This window comes from Melanerpes formicivorus, unplaced genomic scaffold, assembly GCF_026170545.1.
Source record: "Melanerpes formicivorus ecotype bairdi unplaced genomic scaffold, bMelFor1.0.p_v2 SCAF_85, whole genome shotgun sequence".
NCBI classification, from domain to species: domain Eukaryota; kingdom Metazoa; phylum Chordata; class Aves; order Piciformes; family Picidae; genus Melanerpes; species Melanerpes formicivorus.
This window is the reverse complement of record NW_027142437.1, coordinates 487,881-505,365: the sequence shown is the minus strand read 5'-3', so window position 1 is coordinate 505,365 and position 17,485 is coordinate 487,881. Positions and strand designations below refer to the sequence as shown.

General features: G+C 51.5%; 1 protein-coding gene across 1 annotated transcript in view; it reads right to left on the bottom strand.

Annotated features, from left to right (window-relative positions):
* LCA5 (lebercilin LCA5) overlaps nt 1–16,219 on the bottom strand; it is a 22,016-nt gene extending 5,797 nt beyond the window's left edge. Inside the window, exon 1 of the mRNA XM_068165184.1 lies at nt 16,049–16,219. Within this exon, the coding sequence (XP_068021285.1) occupies nt 16,049–16,219 (171 nt within the window). The remainder of the gene's footprint in view (nt 1–16,048) is intronic.
* Between the last annotated feature and the right edge of the window lie 1,266 nt (nt 16,220–17,485).

Below are 17,485 nucleotides of genomic sequence, written 5' to 3'. Positions count from 1 at the left end.
TCCCATGATACTAGGGAGAAGAGACCAACCCCACCTCACTGCAACCTCATTTCAGGGAGCTCTAGATAGCAAGAAGGTCTCCCCTCAGCCTCCTCTTCTCCAAACTAAACACCCCAGTTCCCTCGAGCTGCTCCTCACCAGACCTGTGCTCCAGACCCCTCATTGTCTTGTGATTCTTCTCTGGACACACTCCTGCATCTCAATGGCTTTCCTGTGGTGAGGGACCCAAAACTGAAGCCAGGACTCAAGGTGTGGCCTCACCAGTGCTGAGTACAAGGGAACAATCACTTCCTGGTGCTGCTGGCCACACTATTGCTGATCCAGGCCGGGAGCTGTTGGCCTTCTTGGCCACCTGACCAAATAATTGAGATGGAAACATTTTGGGTCTTACATAATGTTGAACTCCAGCAAAGCCAGTAGGGCCACGAGGATAAAAACAGGCCTGGAGCACTTCTATGAGGACAGACTGAAGGAGTTGGGGCTGTTCAGTCTGCAGAAGAGAAGACTCCCAGGTGACCTCCATTGTGGCCTTCCAGTATCTGTAAAGGGCTACAAGAAGGCGGTGGAGGGACTTTTTAGGGTGTCAGGTAGTGATAGGACTAGGGGGATTGGAATGAAGCTGGAGGTTTGGGGGCTGTTCAGTCTGGAGAAGAAGAAGCTCCCAGGTGACCTCATTGTGGCCTTCCAGGATCTGAAGGGGGCTACAGGAAGGCTGGGGAGGGACTGCTCAGGATCTCAGGGGAGTGATAGGACTAGGGGGAATGGAATGAAGCTGGAGGTGGGGAGATTGAGGCTGGAGGTGAGGAGGAAGTTCTTCCCCATGAGAGTGGTGAAGCCCTGGAATGGGTTGTCCAGGGAGGTGGTTGGGGCCCCGTCCCTGGAGGTGTTTAAGGGCAGGCTGGATGAGGCTGTGGCCAGGCTGATCTAGTGTGGGGTGTCCCTGCCCATGGCAGGGGGGTTGGAACTAGATGATCCTTGTGGTCCCTTCCAACCCTGGACTGATACTATGATTCTAAAGCAATGCAGTCTTTGCTATACTGTACACTGCACTGGTTAGGCCACACCTCGAGTCCTGTGTCCAGTTCTGGGCCCCTCAGTTCAGGAAGGAGGTTGACTTGCTGGAAGGTGTCCAGAGAAGGGCAACAAAGCTGGGGAGGGGTTTGGAACACAGCCCTGTGAGGAGAGGCTGAGGGAGCTGGGGTTGCTTAAGCCTGGAGAAGAGGAGGCTCAGGGGAGACCTTCTTGCTGTCTACAACAACCTGAAGGGAGGTTGTACCAGGTGGGGGTTGGTCCTCTTCTCCCAGGCAACCAGCAGCAGAACAAGAGGGACACAGTCTCAGGCTGCACCAGGGGGAGGTTTAGGCTGGAAGGTAGGAGGAAGTTTTACACAGAGAGAGTGGATTGCCCATTGGAATGTGCTGCCTGGGGAGGTGGTGGAGTCACCATCCCTGGAGGTGTTCAGGAGGAGACTTGACAGGGTGCTTGGTGCCATGGGTTAGTTGGTTGGGTGGTGTTGGATGATAGGTTGGACACGATGATCTTGAAGGTCTCTTCCAACCTGCTCTATTCTATTCTATTCTATTCTATTCTATTCTTTTCTATTCTATTCTATTCTATTCTATATTCTATTCCATCCATTCCTTCCATTCCATTCCATTCCATTCCATTCCATTCCATTCCATTCCATTCCATTCCATACTACAGAAAGCTCTTCCAAGGGAAAGCAAAAAAGCAAAGCTGCTATTCAGTGCAAACACATCCAGTGAAATGTCCCTTTTATAGTGGATGGAAAGGCTGCAGTTGTGGCACAATGTTTTCCCTGGTCTTTTGTCTTGTTCTTGCTGCAGAACTGACAGAAAATCAGGTTACCAATGGAGGCGAGATACTGCAGTCTGGCACACAGGGTAGGCAGATAAGCCTCAGGTACAATATTTCCCTATCTGCTACATGTTAGTTTCAACAAATGAGGCCTTGCATTTTGGATAAAAACCACCTTTTCCCTGAGCATGTATCTTACAGATGGGAATAAACAAGCCTGACAGGCACATTATGCCTTCTAGATACAGAAACTTCATTTCTCAATGAGTGGGGAACGGGAGCTGCTTAATCTGAAAGGACAGCAGAGAGGGCACAGAGAAAGCCCTTCACAGCCCAACCAGCCCCATCACAGAGAATCAGTGAGTTTACAAAGGGCCTCTAAGATCAGCAAGTCCAACCTTCTGCCTAACACCTCCATCACCATTACACCACGACCCAAAGTGCCTCATCTCCTCATTTTTTTTAATGTCTCTGGGAATGGGGACTCCACCACCTCCCTGGCAGCTTGTTCCAGGGCCTGACCACTCTTGCAGCAAAGAAATGGTTCCTAATATCCAACCTAAAGCTCCCCTGGTACAGCTTGTCCCATGACACATCCCTTGTCCTATTATTAGTTATTTGGGAGAAGAGACCAACCTTTACCTTCCTCCAACCTCCATCTTGCTCCAACCCCCACCTTGCTCCAACCTCCTTTCAGGGAGCTGTAGAGAGCAATGAGGTCTCCCCTCAGCCTCCTCTTCTTCAGGCTAAACACCCCCAGCTCCCTCAGCCTCTTGTTCCCCAGCCCTTGTTCTCCAGACCCTTCACCAGCTTTGTTGCCCTTCTCTGGATTTGCTCCAGCCCCTGAATGTCTTATACTGCAGTGCCCAAAACTGAGCCAAACACTGACTGTGTGGCCTCACCAGTGCCCAGCACAGGGGGTATGAACATTACCTTACTCCTGCTGGCCACAACTACTTCTGATCCAGGCCAGAATGCTGGTGGTCTTCTTGGCTACCTGGGCACACTGTGGACACCACCAGGTCCTTTTCTGCCAGGCCAGCTTCCCAGCCCCTCTGCCTCTGTAGTGTTGCAAGGGAGTTGTTTGTAACTCAACTCTGAGTCCTGGCACTTGGCCTTAAGTCCAACAACTGACCCTTAACCCCTTAGTCCAGCCAAGCCAGATCTCTCTGTGGAGCCTTCCAACCCTCAAGCAGATCAACACTCCTGCTTAATTTCATGTTGCCTGCAAACTTACTCAATCCCACTCATCACACTCAGTCCCCTCACCTACACTGTTGATCAAGATGTTAAACAGGACTGGCCCCAGCAGGGAGCCCCGGGGAGCAGCACCAGAGGAGGGCTGCATTTGTCTGCAGTGCTATCCTGCTATCTCTCTCTCTCTTTCTTTCTTTCTTTCTTTCTTTCTTTTTTTTCTTTTCTTTCTTTCTTTCTTTCTTTCTTTCTCTTTCTTTCTTTCTTTCTTTCTTTCTTTCTTCTTTCTTTCTTTCCTTTCTTTCCTTTCTTTCTTTCTTTCTTTCTTTCTTTTCTTTCTTTCTTTCTTCTTTCTTTCTTTCTTTTCTTTCTTCTTTCTTTCTTTCTTTCTTTCTTTCTTCTTTCTTTCTTTCTTTCTTTCTTTCTTTCTTCTTTCTTTCTTCTCTTTCTTTCTTTCTTTCTTTCTTTCTTTCTTTCTTTCTTTCTTTCTTCCTTTCTTTCTTCCTTTCTTTCTTTCTTCCTTTCCTTCCTTCCTTCCTTTCCTTCCTTCCTTCCTTCCTTCCTTCCTTCCTTCCTTCCTTCCTTCCTTCCTTCCTTCCTTCCTTCCTTCCTTCCTTCCTTCCTTCCTTCCTTCCTTCCTTCCTTCCTTCCTTCCTTCCTTCCTTCCTTCCTTCCTTCCTTCCTTCCTTCCTTCCTTCCTTCCTTCCTTCCTTCCTTCCTTCCTTCCCTTCCTTCCTTCCTTCCTTCCTCCCTCCCTCCCTCCCTCCCTTCCTTCCTTCCTTCCTTCCTTCCTTCCTTCCTTCCTTCCTTCCTTCCTTCCTTCCTTCCTTCCTTTCTTCCTTTCTTTTTTTCCTTTCTTCCTTTCTAACTCACAGGAATTATTTCCTCCATAATTTATTTAATCCAGTTGAGCAAATCTTGCCAAATTTCCCTTCTCTTTCAGCAACCCACTGGAAGCACTGAGGTGAAACAGAGCACACACGTGAAAGCAGGGTCCATTTTTGTGAATCTCAGCCACTTATAGACCCAGATTTGATTAATAGCAAACCTCAGTGTTGGTGACCCAGCTGGAGGAGTGTTTGAGTGTTTTCAGGCAAGAGGAACAATGCTTTTCTGGTGGCTTCTCAAATTGGCTCTGTTTATCCAGAAAATAATAATGCCCAGCAGGTGCAGAAATGTCACAGAATCACAGAATGCTCTGGGTTGGAAGGGACCCCCAAAGCCCATCCAGTCCAAGCCCTCTGCACTCAGCAGGGACATCCCCAGCTAGATCAGGTTGCCCAGAGCCCTGTCCAGCCTCACCTTGAATATCTCCAGGCATGGAGCCTCAACCACCTCCCTGGGCAACCTGTTGCCAGTGTTCCACCACCCTCCTGGTGCAGAACTTGTTCCTCACATCCAATCTCAATCTGCTCTGCTCTAGTTTGAAGCCATTGCCCCTGCTCCTGTCCCTGCAGGCCTTTGCAAACAGTCTCTCTGCAGCCTTCTTGTAGCCCCTTTCAGATCCTGGCAGGCTGCTCTTAGGTCTCCCTGGAGCCTTCTCTTCTCCAGGCTGAACACCCCCCAGCTCCCTCAAGCCTGTCCTTGTAGCAGATGAACTCCAACTCCTTCATAATTTTTGTGGCCCTCCTCTGGACCTACTCCATCAGTTCCAGGGCCCCAGAGCTGTTGGGTGACTCTGTCTACCCTGTAAATACTGCTCATAAATATTTATTAATGACTGCCATCTGAATGCACTGCTCAGAGATTAGGGGAAAATTCCTGAAGACAGGCAGTGTACTATGAATAATTTAGATTCCAAATGCATCTGGACTTTGATCTGGGTAGAACTGCACAAGAATATGCTACCTGCTCCTTCAATTAACAGCCTCCCCTTCTATGCCCTACCTGCATGTCAGGCTGTTTGGTGCTGGAGTTAGACTTTATTAGGTTTACATGATGCTTGTAATGCACCATCCATGTGGATGCTGAGTGCATTTGTGTAGCTCTTTCATCGTTCCCAAAGGCCATGCTGTGAAATGTATGTGCTGGAGTGCCTGGCCTAGGAGCCAGGGAGTCAGGGAGTGCTGCAGTTCCACATGTGCCTCCAAGTTCCCTCCTGCATGTGCAATGTGGTGCAGGGTCCTGGGAAGGACAGGCTTGCAGCTCCAGAGTCCTCTGCTTCATTGGGCTTGGCAGAAATAATGGTCCTTGGAGAGAGAGTGAAATGAGCACTGCCTGAGCCTGCTCCTGGCCTTTTGGCACAGCCTGGTTTAGAGTCATGGAATAGAATCATAGGATGGTTTCAGTTCAAAAACACCTTTAAGATCACCCAGTCCAACCCTTATCTGACTCTACCCAGTCTGGTTCTAAACCATGGCCCTCAGCACCACAGCTCATTGGAGGTGTTCAGGAGGAGACTTGATGGGGTGCTTGGTGCCATGGATTAGTTGTTTAGGTGGTGTTGGATTGGTTGATGGGTTGGACTCAATGATCTTGAAGGTCTCTTCCAACCTAGTCTGGTCTATTCTATTCTATTCTATTCTATTCTATTCTATTCTATTCTATTCTATTCTATTCTATTCTATTCTATCTCTGCCTCTTTGAAACACCATCCAGGCATGGGGATTCAACCACCTCCCTGGGCAGCCTCTGCCAGGCTTTGAGAACCCTTCCAGGGAAGAAGTTTCTTCTTCTCATCTCTACCCTAAAGCCCTGACTGGGGCAACTTGAGGCCATTTCCCCTCATCCTATCACTTGTAACTAAGGAGAAGAGACCTACAAGTCGTTGTTTTGTCCTCAAGACTTACATGGGCATATATCTGTGATAGTTTCAGGTTGTTTATATCTGCTAGGGGGGTGAAGAGTGAATTGTTTCCTTCTACTGATTGCCACATATCAGGAGAAGGCCACAGGGGATACTAGCACTGTCCTAGAGGAAATCCTTTCCATTACCATTGCCTTGTGCATATAAGAGCTGGGATGGTAATTTCTTTCTGACTGTATTTTCAGGTTATTACACAAACATTCCTGGAAGCTGTAACTTTGAAGCACAAGATCAGGAATGGACCTCTGCATGTGGATTAACACAAGACCTTGCTGATGATTTTGACTGGAATATTATCAACAGCACTGTCATGGGACACAGGGCTCCTGAGACTGGACCAAACACCAGGTATGGGCCTGTGTCCTACATCACTTCTGGGAAAGGGAAATATTCACTGAATTAAAAACAGACAAACCCCAAAACAATCAAAAAAACCCAACAACACACAAAAAACCCACCCAAAAAAAAAACAACCTCCATAGATTAGTGCCAGATATACAGCAAATCCCAGACTGACCAACTCAGCTGAGCAGCCTGAGCCAGTTTCATAGCATCATAGAATCAACAAGGTTGGAAAAGACAAAGAGAATAAGCCAAACCAAACCAAACCAGGTTTGGAAGAGACCTTCAAGATCATCGTGTCCAAGCCACCAACCAATCCAACCCACCTAAACAACTAACCCATGGCACCAAGCACCCCATCAAGTCTCCTCCTGAACACCTCCAGTGAAGGTGACTCCACCACCTCCCCAGGCAGCCCATTCCAATGGGCAATCACTATCTCTGTATACTACTTCTTCCTAACATCCAACCTGAACCTCCCCTGGCAACAGCCTGAGACTGTGTCCTCTTGTTCCGGTACTGGCTGCCTGGGAGAAGAGACCAACCTCTGCCTGTCTACAACCTCCCTTCAGGGAGTTGGAGAGAGCAAGAAGGTCTCCCCTGAGTCTTCTCTTCTCCAGGCTGAGCAACCCCAGCTCCCTCAGCCTCTCCTCACAGGGCTGTGCTCCAGACCCCTCACTAACCTTTGTTGCCTTTCTCTGGACATGCTCCAGCAAGTCAACCTCCTTCCTAACTGAGAGGCCCAGAACTAGACACAGGACTCAAGGTGTGGCCTAACCAGTGCAGTGTACAGGGCCAGAATGACCTCCCTGCTCCTGCTGGACACACTCTTCCTGATGCAGGCCAGGATGCCCTTGGTCTTCTTGGCTGCCTGGGCACACTGCTGGCTCATGTTCAGCCTGCCATTGTTCAGCACCCCCAGGTTCCTCTCTGCCTGGCTGCTCTCAGCCACTCTGACCCCAGCCTGTAACACTGCCTGGGGTTGCTGTGGCCAATGTGCAGAACCTGGCACTTGGATGTGTTCAATCTCCTGCCCTTGGCCTCTGCCCATCTGTCCAGCCTGTCGAGGTCCCTCTGCAGAGCCTCTCTACCCTCCAGCAGATCAAACTCCTGCCCCCAGCTTGGTGTTGTCAGCAAACTTACTGCTGATGGACTCAATGCCCTCATCCAGATCATCAATAAAGATGTTAAAGAGCATAGGGCCCAGCACTGATCCCTGGGGCACACCACTGGTGCCTGGCTGCCAGCTGGCTGTGGCACCATTCACCACCACTCTCTGGGCTCAGCCTCCAGCTAGTTCCTAACCCAGCTCAGAGTGCTGCTGTCCAAGCCAGGGACTGACAGCTTGGCCAGGAGTTTGCTGTGGGGGATGGTGTCAAAGGCCTTGCTGGAGTCCAGGCAGACTCCATCCACAGCCTGCCCCACATCCACCAGGCAGTCACCTGGGCATAGAAGGAGATCAGGTTGGAGAGGCACGGACCTGCCCTTCCTAAATCCATGCTGGCTGGGCCTGATCCCTTGGCCATCCTGTAAGTGTTGTGTTATTGAACTCAGGATGACCTGTTCCATGATCTTGCCTGGCACTGAGGTCAGGCTGACAGGCCTGGAATTCCCTGGCTCATCCAAGCTGCCCTTCTTATGGATGGGCACCACGTTGGCCAGCTTCCAGTCCTCTGGGACCTCGCCAGTGATGCCAGGACTGCTGGAAAATTATGGAGAGTGGCTTGGCCAGCTCATCTGCCAGCTCTCTCAGCACCCTAGGATGAATCCCATCTGGTCCCATGGACTTGTGGGGATCCAAGCTGCTAAGGAGAGTTCCAACTACCGCCTCATGGAACATAGGGAAACTGTGCAGCTCCCTGGCTCCTTCTGCCTGTTCAAAGATCAAAGCTCAAAGATCATCAAGTCCAACCTGTCACCCAATACCTCATGACTACTAAACCATGGCACCAAGTGCCACATCCAATCCCCTCTTGTACACCTCCAGGGATGGGGGACTCCACCACCTCCCTGGGCAGCACATTCCAACAGCTAATAACTTTCTCTGGGAAGAACTTCCTCCTCACTTCCAGCCTAAACTTCCCCTGGCACAGCTTGAGACTGTGTCCTCTTGTTCTGGGGCTGGTTGCCTGGGAGAAGAGACCAACCCCCTCCTGGATACAACCTCCCTTCAGGTTGTAGACAGCAGTTAGAGGTATCCCCTGCTGACTGCAGGACAAGATGACCTTTGAGGGTCCCTTTCAACCCATTGCAGTCTGTGAATCCATATGTGGACACATCATGACAAGGAATCAGCACACATCTCAAAGCAGTTCCAACAAGCAGTTTAAATGTTGGGGGTTGATACTGGAATCATAGATTCAGAGAATGCCTTGGGTTGGAAGGGACCTTAAAGATCATCCAGTTTCCAAACCCTGGGGCAGGGACAACCTCCCACCAGCCCAGGTTGCTCCAAGGCCTAATCCAGCCTGGCTTTGAGCACCTCCAGGGAGGGGACATCCACAGCCTCCCTGAGCAACCTGTTTCTGTGTCTCAAACACCCTGGTACTAAAGAGCTTCTTACTAAGATCCAGTCTAAATTTACCCTCTCCCAGCTTCAATCCATTCCCCCTAGTCCTATCACTATGAGCCCGGTAAAGAGTCCCTCCCCAGCTCTCCTGTAGCCCCCTTGAGGTACTGGAAGGCTGCTCTAAGGTCTCCCTGGAGACTGTTCCTCTCCAGGCTGAGCATCCCAAACTCTCTCAGCCTGCCCTTGTAGGAGAGGTGCTCTAGCCCTCTGATCATCCTTGGGGCCTCCCCTGGATCCTCTCCATCAGGTTCATGGCCTTCTTGTGTTGGGGGCCCCAGAGCTGGACACAGCCCTGCAGGTGAGGTCTCCCCAGAGCAGAGCAGAGGGGCAGGATCCTCTCTCTCCATCCCTGGCCACACTGCTTTGGATGCAGCCCAGGCTGCCCTTGGCCTTCTGTGCTGCCAGTGCCCATTGCTGACTCCTGTCCAGCTTCTTCTCCCCACCAGCACCCCCAAGTGCTTCTCTGCAGGGCTGGTAATTATGCTACCTTTTGGGTTTTCAGTAGCAGCTGAAGAATAGGCAGTGTGGATATCTTGGCCCACTAACAAGCCTCACAGCTCAGAGGTGCTGCAGAGTGCATGACAGGGAAATTTCCTGGGTAAGAGCTATCAGCAAAGGTGCTCCTGACTCCTGCAATGCCAACCTTCCAACTGCTCCTTAGAGCCTGCAAGTGCTTATGTTTGCAATGTGTTTTAAATCTGCTACTCAAATACAATTCAAGTAGTTCCCACAATGAAGAAAAGAAAGGAAGATATCTTAGAATTAAATTGGGGTTGGCCTCTTCTGCCAGGCAAGCAGCACCAGAGCAAGAGGACACAGTCTCAAGCTGTGGCAGGGGGGTTTAGGCTGGAGGTGAGGAAGAAATTCTTCCCAAAAAGAGAGATTGGCCATGGGAATGTGCTGCCCCAGGGAGGTGGTGGAGTCACCATCACTGGGGGTGTTCAAAAATAGGCTTGAATGTGGCCACTTGGAGCCATGGTTTAGTTGTCAGGAGGTGCTAGACATTAGGTAACAGGTTGGACTTGATGACCTCTGAGGTCTTTTCCAACCTGGTTGGTTCTATGGTTCTAAATATATAAATATTAAAACATATGAATATTACAATATATTAATACTAGAATATGCTTACAATGTTAATGTGTAAACTGTCTGCAGTTCAAGGAGAGGGACAGATGCTTTTCACCCCCTTCCCAAAGGAGGGAAGAAAATGCTCCACACTGGATTGGAAAGAATTAGAAGTTTAACTGGAAGTACTACTCATAACTACTTACAATAGTACACAAGCCTGTCAAATACACAAATCCATAGTCCACCTTGGATATGGTTTCTCAAAAAAAAAGCTTCCTCAGGCCAAAGCTTTCCACAACCTCCCTCCAAAACCAGGCCAAAAGGTACAGAGAAGGGCAACGAGGCTGGGGAGGGGTCTGGAGCACAGCCCTGTGAGGAGAGGCTGAGGGAGCTGGGGTTGCTCAGCCTGGAGAAGAGGAGGCTCAGGGGAGAGCTCATTGCTCTCTCCAGCTCCCTGAAGGGAGGTTGTAGCCAGGTGGGGGTTGGTCTCTTCTCCCAGGCCCCCAGCACCAGAACAAGAGGACACAGTCTCAAGCCATGCCAGGGAGATTTAGGCTGGATGTTTGGAAGAAATTCTTCACAAAAAGAGAGGCTGGCCATTGGGATGTGCTGCCCAGGGAGGTGGTGGAGTCACCATCCCTGAAGACACTTGGATGAGGCACTTGGTGCCATGGTTTAGTTGATTAGATGGTGTTGGGTGATAGGTTGGACTTGGTGATCTCTGAGGTGTTTTCCAACCTGGTTAGTTCTGTGATTCTGTGAAAACCCAGGCCCCCAAATCCCCACCCCCCATCCCATCCCTCAAGCCCTTCTACCCCCCACCAAAGCTGAGTGACACAGCTAAAATTCAGCTTGCGTGCTGCAGGCCCCAGCCAGCTGACTCAAGGCCCCCACTGCCCTGCATAGCAAAGACAAGGGAGCCTGCACCAGGAAAGGGGCAGAGAGAGGGAGAAGGAGGGGGCTGGACAGCTTGTGCTGTTCCCCTATAAAAGAGGGGACATTTGGGGAATGAAATAACAGAAGATGACACTTCCCAATCCACCCCTGGACCTATCTACAGATACAGAATTAACCAGGTTGGAAAAGAACTCAGAGATCATCCAGTCCAACCTATCACCCAACACCATCTGATCAACTAAACCATGGCACCAAGAGCCTCATCCAGGCTCTTCTTAAACACCTCCAGGGATGGTGACTCCACCACCTCCCTGGGCAGCACATTCCCAATGGCCAATTCCTCTTTCTGGGAAGAACTTTCTTCCTCCACCCCCAGCCTAAACCTCCCCTGGTGCAGCTTGAGACTGTGTCCTCTTGTTCTGGTGCTGGTTGCCTGGGAGAAAAGACCAACCCCCACCTGGCTACAACCTCCCTTCAGGGAGTTGTAGATGGCAAGAAGGTCTCCCCTGAGCCTCCTCTTCTCCAGGCTAAACTCTCTAGCCTCTGGAGGTCTGAACTCTATGGTTTAAGACATCCCAGTTTCTTAAACCCATAACAAATCCCCAAATACAAAGAAAGTATTTACATGGGAGGTCCCTGCAGGGAGATCTCTGCAAGGTAAGGTGTGGATGTGTGTGACAGGAGATGCCAGTAGCTGTGTGTGTAAAGATGCTTCTGCTCTGAAAGATGAAGCAGTATTGAATAACTCTCAGTGGTTTTTGTCTTTTTATTAAGGTAAAGGACAGCATTTTCTGTATGTAAACTCATCCAGCCAGAAGGAAGGAGGCAGAGCCAGGATAATTACCACCAAACTCTTCCCACCTAGCCTTGGGACCTGTAGGGTTCGGTTCTGGTTCTGGCTGTTTCCTTCCAGGCAAACTGGAGTCCTAAAGGTAAGAGCAAAAGCACTTCTGCTACATGCATGGCACAGGAAAGTTTGCTTTAGTAGCATTGGCATAGCTAGAGCAAGCAGAATCTCAGAGCTTGTAGAATAGAATAGAATAGAATAGAATAGAATAGAATAGAATAGAATAGAATAGAATAGAATAGACCAGGTTGAAAGAGACCTTCAAGATCATCGAGTCCAACCTATCATCCAACACCACCTAATCAACTAACCCATGGCACCAAGCACCCCATCAAGTCTCCTCCTGAACACCTCCAGTGATGGTGACTCCACCACCTCCCCAGGCAGCACATTCCAATGGGCAATCACTCTCTCTGTGTAAAACTTCCTCCTGACCTCCAGCCTGAACCTCCCCTGTGCAGCCTGAGACTGTGTCCTCTTGTTCTGGTGCTGGCTGCCTGGGAGAAGAGACCCAACCTCTGCCTGTCTACAACCTCTTTTCAGGGAGTTGTAGAGAGCAATAAGGTCACCCCTAAAGCCTCCTCTCCTCACAGGGCTGTGTTCCAAGCCCCTCACCAACTTCGTTGTCCCTTCTCTGGACTCGTTCCAGCAAGTCAACCTCCTTCCTAAACTGAGGGGCCCAGAACTGGACACAGGACTCGAGGTGTGGCCTAACCAGTGCAGTGTACAGGGGCACAATGACCTCCCTGCTCCTGCTGGCCACACTGACCCTGATGCAGGCCAGCATGCAGCCTCTCTACCCTCCAGCAGATCAACCTCCTGCCCCCAGCTTGGTGTCATCAGCAAATTTACTGCTGATGGACTCAATGCCCTCATCCAGATCATCAATAAAGATGGTAAAGAGCACAGGGCCCAGCACTGATCCCTGGGGCACACCACTGGTGCCTGGCTGCCAGCTGGCTGTGGCACCATTCACCACCACTCTCTGGGCTCAGCCTCCAGCCAGTTCCTATCCCAGCTCAGAGTGCTGCTGTCCAAGCCATGGGCTGACAGCTTGGCCAGCAGTTTGCTATGGGGGACAGTGTCAAAGGCCTTGCTGAGGTCCAGGTAGACCACATCCACAGCCTGCCCCACATCCACCAGGCAGTCACCTGATCATAGAAGGAGATCAGGTTGGTCAGGCAGGACCTGCCCTTCCTAAATCCATGCTGGCTGGGCCTGATCCCTTGGGCCATCCTCTAAGTGCTGTGTTATTGCACTCAGGATGACCTGATCTTGCCTGGCACTGAGGTCAGGCTGACAGGCCTGTAATTCCCTGGCTCATCCAACCGGCCCTTCTTATGGATGGGCACCACGTTGGCCAGCTTCCAGTCCTCTGGGACCTCTCCAGTGAGCCAGGACTGCTGGAAAATGATGGAGAGCAGCTTGGACAGCTCCTCTGACAGCTCTCTCAGCACAGATGAAACCAATAAAAGCACCCTCGAGGAAGCACATTTGCTGAATCTTCAAAGAGTTTGTACTGTTGTAAGTGGGCAGCATTAGGCATGTTTCCCATCAAACACCAGGGACCACTCAGTCTCTCAAGTCTTGCCAAGTTCTCCTTTCCACCAGTTTTACACTGTAATTTGATTAACCTAACAGAATACCCAGTTTATCTGGAGAACAAATGACTCACCAGGCTTGTTTTTGAGTTTTACTTGTCAGCCTAAGGACTGTCTAATTAAGAAACACTTTGCTTCATTGACTTTTCAATTGTTACCCAACTAGCTTGAGCTGATTATAAAATGAAGTTCAACTTGTCTGAGTAAGACTCACAAAGGGCAACAAGGCTGGGGAGAGGCCTTGAGCACAGCCCTGTGAGGAGAGGCTGAGGGAGCTGGGGTTGTTTAGCCTGGAGAAGAGGAGGCTCAGGGGTGACCTCATTGCTCTCTGCAACTACCTGAAAGGTGGTTGTAGCCAGGTGGGGGTTGGTCTCTCCTCCCAGGCAACCAGCACTAGAACAAGGGGACACAGTCTCCAGCTGTGCCAGGGGAAGTTTTGGCTAAAGGTGAGGAGAAAGTTCTTCACTGAGAGAGTCATTGGTCATTGCAATGTGCTGCCCAGGGAGGTGGTGGAGTCACCATCCCTGGAGGTGTTCAAGAGGGGACTGGACGTGGCACTTGGTGCCGTGGTCTAGTCCTGAGGTCTGTGGTGACAGGTTGGACTCGATGATCTTTGAGGTCTCTTCCAACCTTAGTGATACTGTGATACTGTGATATCTATTTTCCCCCAGCACATTTAGTAGGTTTGTGAGAAGTGGAACATTGTGGGTTAGCTCACCACCACTTACAACCCCAGCCCCCCTCCCCTCAAGAGCTCCATGCATGCTTTTGAAGATCAGATCAGTACAGAGTGGCTGAAATAAATGTGGGATCTGTATGAACTTTGGAGACAAGTTTTGTTTCCAGAGTTTCCTAATCATTCATTCCATCAGCTTCTACTATTGCTGTTATTGACCTTTTCTTTTTAATTAAAAACATGCTTATTACTACAAAAGCCAGCCAAGCTCCAGTCCAGGTCACTGCAAAGGATGTGAGAGCCTAAAGGACACAAAACAACTGCAAGGGTGATAGAATACTGTCCCCCAACACTAAATCAAGGAAGCAGAACTCGAATGAATGGATTACAAATAATAAGCAATGAAGAAAAACTACTCAGTAATTCTTCCCTCACAGAACATCCAGAGCTGAGTTCTGCAATGCAAGGCTTTAATATAACAACAACAACAACAATAATAATAATGATAATAATAAACAACCAGGTTGGAAGAGACCTTCAAGATCATTGTGTCCAACCCATAAACCAATACAACCCACCTAGACAACTAACCCATGGCACCAAGCACCCCATCAAGTCTCCTTCTGAACACCTCCATTCCAATGGGCAGCCTATTACAATGGGAAATCTCTCTCTCTCTCTGTGGAACTTCTTCCTAACATCCAGCCTAAACCTCCCCTGGTACAGCCTGAGACTGTGTCCTCTTGTTCTGGTGCTGGCTGCCTGGGAGAAGAGACCAACCCCCACCTGGCTACAACCTCCCTTCAAGTGCCACGTCCAATCCTTTTTTAAACACCTCCAGGGATGGTGACTCCACCACCTCCCTGGGCAGCACATTCCAATGGCAAATTACTCTTTCTGGGAAGAACTTCCTCCTCACCTCAAGCCTTATAAGAGCCTCAAGCCTAGTAAAAGAACTTACTTTTACCACATAAAAAAAATATTCACTGATGAGGTGCAAATATTTATTAGGGAAGCTTTCTGCAGCTGCTGACTTAATTGTAGGCAGTTCTTTCAAGCTTACCAACTTTTGGTGAATTGAAATGCTGTTATGTTTTAAATGACAATGCTAAATGCATTGCACTCTGTGACAGTAATACTGTTGACATTCATAGAATTACATAGAATAAACCAGGTTGGAAGAGACCTTCAGGATCATTGTGTCCAACCCATCAACCAATCCAACACCACCTAAACAACTAACCCATGGCACCAAGCACCTCAGCAAGTCTCCTCCTCAACACATCCAATGATGGTGACTCCACCACCTCCCCAGGCAGCCCATTCCAATGGGCAATCACTCTCTCTGTGTAGAACTTCTTCCTAACCTCCAACCTAAACCTCCCCTGGCACAGCCTGAGACTGTGTCCTCTTGTTCTGGTGCTGGCTGCCTGGGAGAAGAGACCAACCTCTGCCTGTCTACAACCTCCCTTCAGGTAGCTGTAGAGAGCAAGAAGGTCACCCCTGAGTCTCCTCTCCTCCAGGCTAAGCAACCCCAGCTCCCTCAGCCTCTCCTCACGGGGCTGTGTTCCAAACCCCTCACCAACTTCGTTGCCCTTGGTCCCGGTGCTGTCCCGAGAGGGCTTCCCGCTGAACACATCTCAAAATGACAGCGTTGCTGTAAGCCCCCAGGTCAGAAGTGAGGAAGTGGGAAGCCAAATAGGTAATAGGCAGGCCGGCCCTACGACCAGGAGAAGAGATTATGTTTCTAAATCCCCTAACAAGGAGGCCCATGACATTGTTTATATTTCCACCTATACCTGCAGCATATGTATCATAGTATCATCACAGTATCAGTCAGGGTTGGAAGGGACCACAAGGATCAGCCAGTTCCAACCCCCCTGCCATGGGCAGGGACACCCCACACTACATCAGCCTGCCCAGAGCCAAGCCCAGCTCAGCTTAGCCACTCCTGAAAGCAGCATTCCGGTTCCCTCAGTGTAACTAAGGTTGGAAGAGACCTCGAGGACCATCGGGCCCCGAAGCAAGCCATTTTCCTTCGCCGGGGAGAAGTTCTTAAAGCACATATTGAATGTTAGGTTTAAGTAACACTTCTTCAAGCAGCCGGCGACTACACTTTACTGCGGTGACAGCAGGCTTTACACGCAACCGTCTCACCCTACAAGACACCACAACTGAGCGAGAAGGCTGAAGTCCCCTCACCGCCCCTGCTTTCCAGAAGGCCTGCTACCTGAAACCCGCCGCTGGCACGGGGCGAAGCCTCTCCCCCGCAGCCGACCTCCGCGGCTGAGAGCCCCGGGGCCCAGCCACTGGCCCCGGTGCTTGTCCCGGAGCCAAGCCCTTCAGCCCGCCCCACACTGTCCACTCGGGAGTAAGATCCGCGCTCTGCGGATCCAAACATCCTCCCCCCCCGCGGAGGCTAAGCCTAAAATCAGGCCTACGCCGAGGCTCACTCGCAACCCTGGCAGCCCCCATAAACACTCACCCAACCTCGGCTCCTCTCTCTGCCCCGCGATGCGCCCCTCCCCGTCGCTGCAGCCGGACCCGACCCGGCCCCGCCGCCGGCGGGATCTGGCGCCCGCTCTGTAGACGCGCCAGCAGTTGCCACGCTACGCTTAAAGGGGCCGCGGCGCGGCGGCAGCGACTATTGACAGCGACTGCCCGAGCAACGGAGACAGGAAAGCAGCGGGCTGTCTTCGTCAGCCATTGGCTATCCGCACTGTCAGTCGGAGGGCGCGAGGCGGTCCTCGGCAGCTGATTGGGACAAGCGGCCTGCGGAGCCCGCGGGGATAATGCTCTTCCATTGGTGGGAGGCTACATCCCAGGTGGTGATTGGTTGAGGCGCTGTAGGGCAGGGGGAGGTGTGAGGGGGGACTCGGCGCTCGGGCTCCGCCTCCGGCACGTCTTCCTGTGGCGGCGGCGCAAGGCGCCGGGAGGCGAGCCCGAGCCGCCGCTCCGCCTCACCTCTTCCCACACCCTGGGAAGCCCTCAGCGAGAGTGGGGGCCCCGGGGGGCGAGCCCGAGCCGCCGCTCCGCCTCACCTCTGCCCACACCCTGGGAAGCCCTCAGCGAGAGTGGCGGCCCCGGGGGGCGAGCCCGAGCCGCCTCCCCGCCTCACATCTGCCCGCACCCTGGGAAGCCCTCAGCGAGAGTGGCGGCCCCGGGGGGCGAGCCCGAGCCGCCGCTCCGCCTCACCTCTGCCCACACCCTGGGAAGCCCTCAGCGAGAGTGGCGCCCCCGGGGGCGAGCCCGAGCCGCCGCTCCGCCTCACCTCTGCCCACACCCTGGGAAGCCCTCAGCGAGAGCGGCGCCCCCGGGGCCCTTCCCTGATGCTGCCGTCTTGGATTTGAAGTGCGCAGGCTGCATCGCAGGGCCGAGGCCAGTTGTATAGCGTTTAACGATGCCAAGCGCTGGGACCTGTGCTTGGGTCGGAACAGCCCCACGCAGCGCTACAGGCTTGAGGAGAGTGGCTGGAAGGCTGCCTGGCAGGAAAGGAGCTGGGAGTGCTGGCTGACAGACGGATGAAGATGAGCCTGCAGTGTGCCCAGGTGGCCAAGAAGGCCAACAGCATCCTGGCCTGGATCAAGTCGTCATTGTGCCCCTGTACTCAGCACTGCTTAGGCCACACCTGGAGTCCTGTGTCCAGTTCTGGGCCCCTCAATTTAAG